General features: G+C 30.4%; 1 protein-coding gene across 1 annotated transcript; it reads right to left on the bottom strand.

Annotated features, from left to right (window-relative positions):
- Nucleotides 1-822: 822 nt before the first annotated feature.
- Nucleotides 823-2,970, bottom strand: LOC113376403. Its single transcript, XM_026616306.1, has 3 exons — nt 2,745-2,970; nt 2,180-2,620; nt 823-2,126 (listed from the first exon to the last, which is right to left on the bottom strand). Exons 1-3 carry the CDS (start codon nt 2,968-2,970, stop codon nt 823-825), a joined length of 1,971 nt encoding a protein of 656 aa, XP_026472091.1.
- Between the last annotated feature and the right edge of the window lie 1,430 nt (nt 2,971-4,400).

Here is a 4,400-nt window from a genome sequence, read left to right as displayed (position 1 = left end):
AAATTTAAAAAGGTCATTTTTTTCAAAAAAGTCATTTTTTTCAATTTCAGAAAATTGAATCTTTTTTAAAAATTCAAATTTTGGTACGGAAAGTTCCAGCAATTTGCCTTAAGGCACGATACCATACACCACTAATTTTATCTATATTTGGCCTTATAAACTAGTACATAAACCTTCGAAAGATAAAAAAAAATCATATTTAAGTTACTAAAAGTAATTAACAGAAGATTCCGTCCAGTATGAAAAAGTAACCTTACCAATTTCAATTTTCGAAATTACCTTGTTCCGCTGAAATACATTAGTAATAATTTTATTTGGCAGCTTCACATAATATGATTGAATCACAAACACCAGAATTTAATGCCACTTTAATAAAGAATATTTTAAATAACGTTTATTAACATTACATATCCATTATATTATGATACACAATATAGTATCACCAGAATAATATCACTATTTAATACAAAATAACAATCACAAACATTTCACACATTTGATTGTCGAAAATATATTATCTGTCACTTTATTTATAATATATTTCAGTGACAGTCACTTACAATGTCATACTATTATTCTTTCACTCATAAATTTACACATTTTACAATTTAATTATTTCATCATACATTATGCACCTCACTGTTTTATTACATTAATGAAAGTGCACGTTTGGTATAATAACAATCACAAACAGTCACTTACAATGGCAAGAAATCTTTCACATCACATAAATTTAACTATTTTATAAACTCACTGCATATCCACTGTTTTACGACAATCAATCATCTCAATTTAATTTCAAATACAATATGTAATAATCATTTACAAAAAATTAATAACTTGTGCATAAAAATTGTCGAACAACTCTTCTTGGTTAATGCTTGGGTCATTCAGGAAAACAACAGGTTGTCTCGCAATAATTTCATCTAATTCATTAGCTTCTTCACTGTTATAATTATTGTCATTTATGCTTTCTGATATCTGTTCAAACTCCATATTAGAATTCTCACTTATAGAGTCAATATCCGAAACAACTGCATTATTGGGTACCTCAATTTTAATGGGATTCCCTTGATTACTTACAAAGGCTGGCTCATTATCATTTGCTGTCTCAATTTTAATGGGATTCCCTTGATTACTTACAAAGGCTAGCTCATTACCATTTGCTGTCTCAATTTTAATGGGATTCCCTTGATTACTTACAAAGACTGGCTCATTACCATTTGCTGTCTCAATTTTAATGGGATTCCCTTGATTACTTACAAAGGCTGGCTCATTACCATTTGCTGTCTCAATTTTAATGGGATTCCCTTGATTACTTACAAAGGCTGGCTCATTACCATTTGCTGTCTCAATTTTAATGGGATTCCCTTGATTACTTACAAAGGCTGGCTCATTACCATTTGCTGTCTCAATTTTAATGGGATTCCCTTGATTACTTACAAAGGCTGGCTCATTACCATTTGCTGTCTCAATTTTAATGGGATTCCCTTGATTACTTACAAAGGCTGGCTCATTACCATTTGCTGTCTCAATTTTAATGGGATTCCCTTGATTACTTACAAAGGCTGGCTCATTACCATTTGCTGTCTCAATTTTAATGGGATTCCCTTGATTACTTACAAAGGCTGGCTCATTACCATTTGCTGTCTCAATTTTAATGGGATTCCCTTGATTACTTACAAAGGCTGGCTCATTACCATTTGCTGTCTCAATTTTAATGGGATTCCCTTGATTACTTACAAAGGCTGGCTCATTACCATTTGCTGTCTCAATTTTAATGGGATTCCCTTGATTACTTACAAAGGCTGGCTCATTACCATTTGCTGTCTCAATTTTAATGGGATTCCCTTGATTACTTACAAAGGCTGGCTCATTACCATTTGCTGTCTCAATTTTAATGGGATTCCCTTGATTACTTACAAAGGCTGGCTCATTACCATTTGCTGTCTCAATTTTAATGGGATTCCCTTGATTACTTACAAAGGCTGGCTCATTACCATTTGCTGTCTCAATTTTAATGGGATTCCCTTGATTACTTACAAAGGCTGGCTCATTACCATTTGCTGTCTCAATTTTAATGGGATTCCCTTGATTACTTACAAAGGCTGGCTCATTACCATTTGCTGTCTCAATTTTATGGGATTCCCTTGATTACTTACAAAGGCTGGCTCATTACCATTTGCGGTCTCAATTTTAATGGGATTCCCTTGATTACTTACAAAGGCTGGCTCATTACCATTTGCTGTCTCAATTTTAATGGGATTCCCTTGATTACTTACAAAGGCTGGCTCATTACCATTTGCTGTCTCAATTTTAATGGGATTCCCTCGATTACTTACAAAGGCTAGCTCATTACCATTTGCTGTCTCAATTTTAATGGAATTCCCTTGATTACTAACAACGGGTTGCTCATTCACATTTTTTGTCTCAACTTGAATATCAATTTTAATGGAATTGAGACCTTCAATAGGTAGCTCAGTAATGTTTGTTTTCTCAATTTTAATGTCAATTTTCATTGGATTGAGAGTACTTTTAATAGCTAACTTAGTAACAGTTGTATTCTCATCTTTGATCTCAATTTCAATGGGATTGTTATTATTTTCAATAGGTTGCTGCTCTGTAACAATTGTTCCCCCGTTTTAATCAGAATTTTAATTGAATTGAGATTACTCTCAATATTTAGCTCAGCATTAGCAGTTGATTCCTCATTTTAATATCAACTCTAAGGAAACTGAGATCACTTTCAATAGCTAGCTCATTAACATCAATTGTATCATCATTTTTTATCTCAATTTCAATGGGATTAAGGTTACTCTCATCAGCAGGTTGCTCAGTAACATTTATCCTCTCTTTAATAGGATTATTTGTACTTTCCATTGGTTGCTCAATAACATTGATATCCTCATTTTCGATCTTAATTTTAATAGGATTCGGATTACATGCAATCGCTTGGTCAGTTACATTCATTTCTTCATTTTTAATAGGATTAAGATTTTGTCGATAGTTTGCTCAGTGACGTTCACTTCCATAAGCATAGGAGGGAAGCAAAATTCTTTATTCCCACAAGATCAACTTTAACTACTTTTCTAGCAGGTTCAATCGCCTCAAAAGGAACAGTAGGTTGGTCATATTCATTTTTGATCGTCACATAATTACTGAAATGATTGCTTTCTTTATCACTATTAGAAGTCAACACAGATTTGGAAAGATCTCCCATATCTGTATTCATATATAGATCACACTCATTATCGTTCATTGCAACTGTAACAAAATGCAAATAAAAATACTTTTCAAATTATTCATTTAAATAAATGATTAAAAAAAAAAAAAAATTACTTAAATGAATAAATGACCACAGTTCACATTTAGCCAATACATACTCAATTGTTCATATAAAGTGATTTATTATAAATAACTTAATATATTTCATTTCATTTCACAAATCCTATTCGAACAAGTATGATGGAAGTGAACACTTCCAAAATCACAAAATGTGATTTACACATTAAAGCATGTTTTGATACATGTGTTTTTTCAATATTAATATACAGTTTTATGCAGTACAGTTCAAGTATGAGAACTAAAATTATAGTAACTTACTCAAAATCACAAACTTATATTCAATAAGTATTCACATATAAATTCATTTATAAAGCCTACAAGTTCTCAGTATCTACTTGCTAAATAATGCAAGAGCAATGAAACAAATTATAACCTATACTTTTAAAATAGGTTTCACTATAATATAAAATACTCTTGTATATTAAATCTAATATTTTTATATAATCTAACATTTTTAATGCATCATTTTCAAACTGTCAGTTTGTAATCAGAATTCATTTCAGTAGTCTTAAAACTCAATTACAAATACTGAAATAATTAATAAAAATTTTATATATAACATGCTCGAGTTTACAAGCTTCGCTCTTGAACAATTAATAAATTTCGTATTTTTAGTTCAAACTAAAAACAATACTATGTCATTTTCGTCTGAAGATCTTCATCTAAAATTATCTCTGCAGGTGCTGTGTACATAAACATACAAAATAATGATATATTTGAAATTAATAAATTCACATATGTATATAAACTAATTATTTTTCCGACGTTGAAACATATTCAAAATAATTAATAGCCCATTCATCAAATTTAAAAGAAGGTTAGAGGAAAACATTGTTTATCAATTATATGTTTTGACACTTGTGTGTCATGAAGTTATTCATTAAATCAGATCAGAACAGCAACACTAACAAACTTAACACTGATGATAGTTATAATTTTAATAGAAAACTTGGAATTTTTTACATATGATGTTTTTTTTATAACTATTATCAGTATTAAGTTTGTTAGTGTTTTTGTCGTGAGCGAATGGGCTGCTAATTATTTGAATATATATA

The sequence above is a fragment of the Ctenocephalides felis genome, unplaced genomic scaffold, assembly GCF_003426905.1.
Source record: "Ctenocephalides felis isolate EL2017-DRISC unplaced genomic scaffold, ASM342690v1 CF-g0.4_SCAFFOLD_01886, whole genome shotgun sequence".
Classification (NCBI taxonomy): Eukaryota; Metazoa; Arthropoda; class Insecta; order Siphonaptera; family Pulicidae; genus Ctenocephalides; species Ctenocephalides felis.
This window is presented reverse-complemented; position numbering and strand designations above follow the sequence as displayed.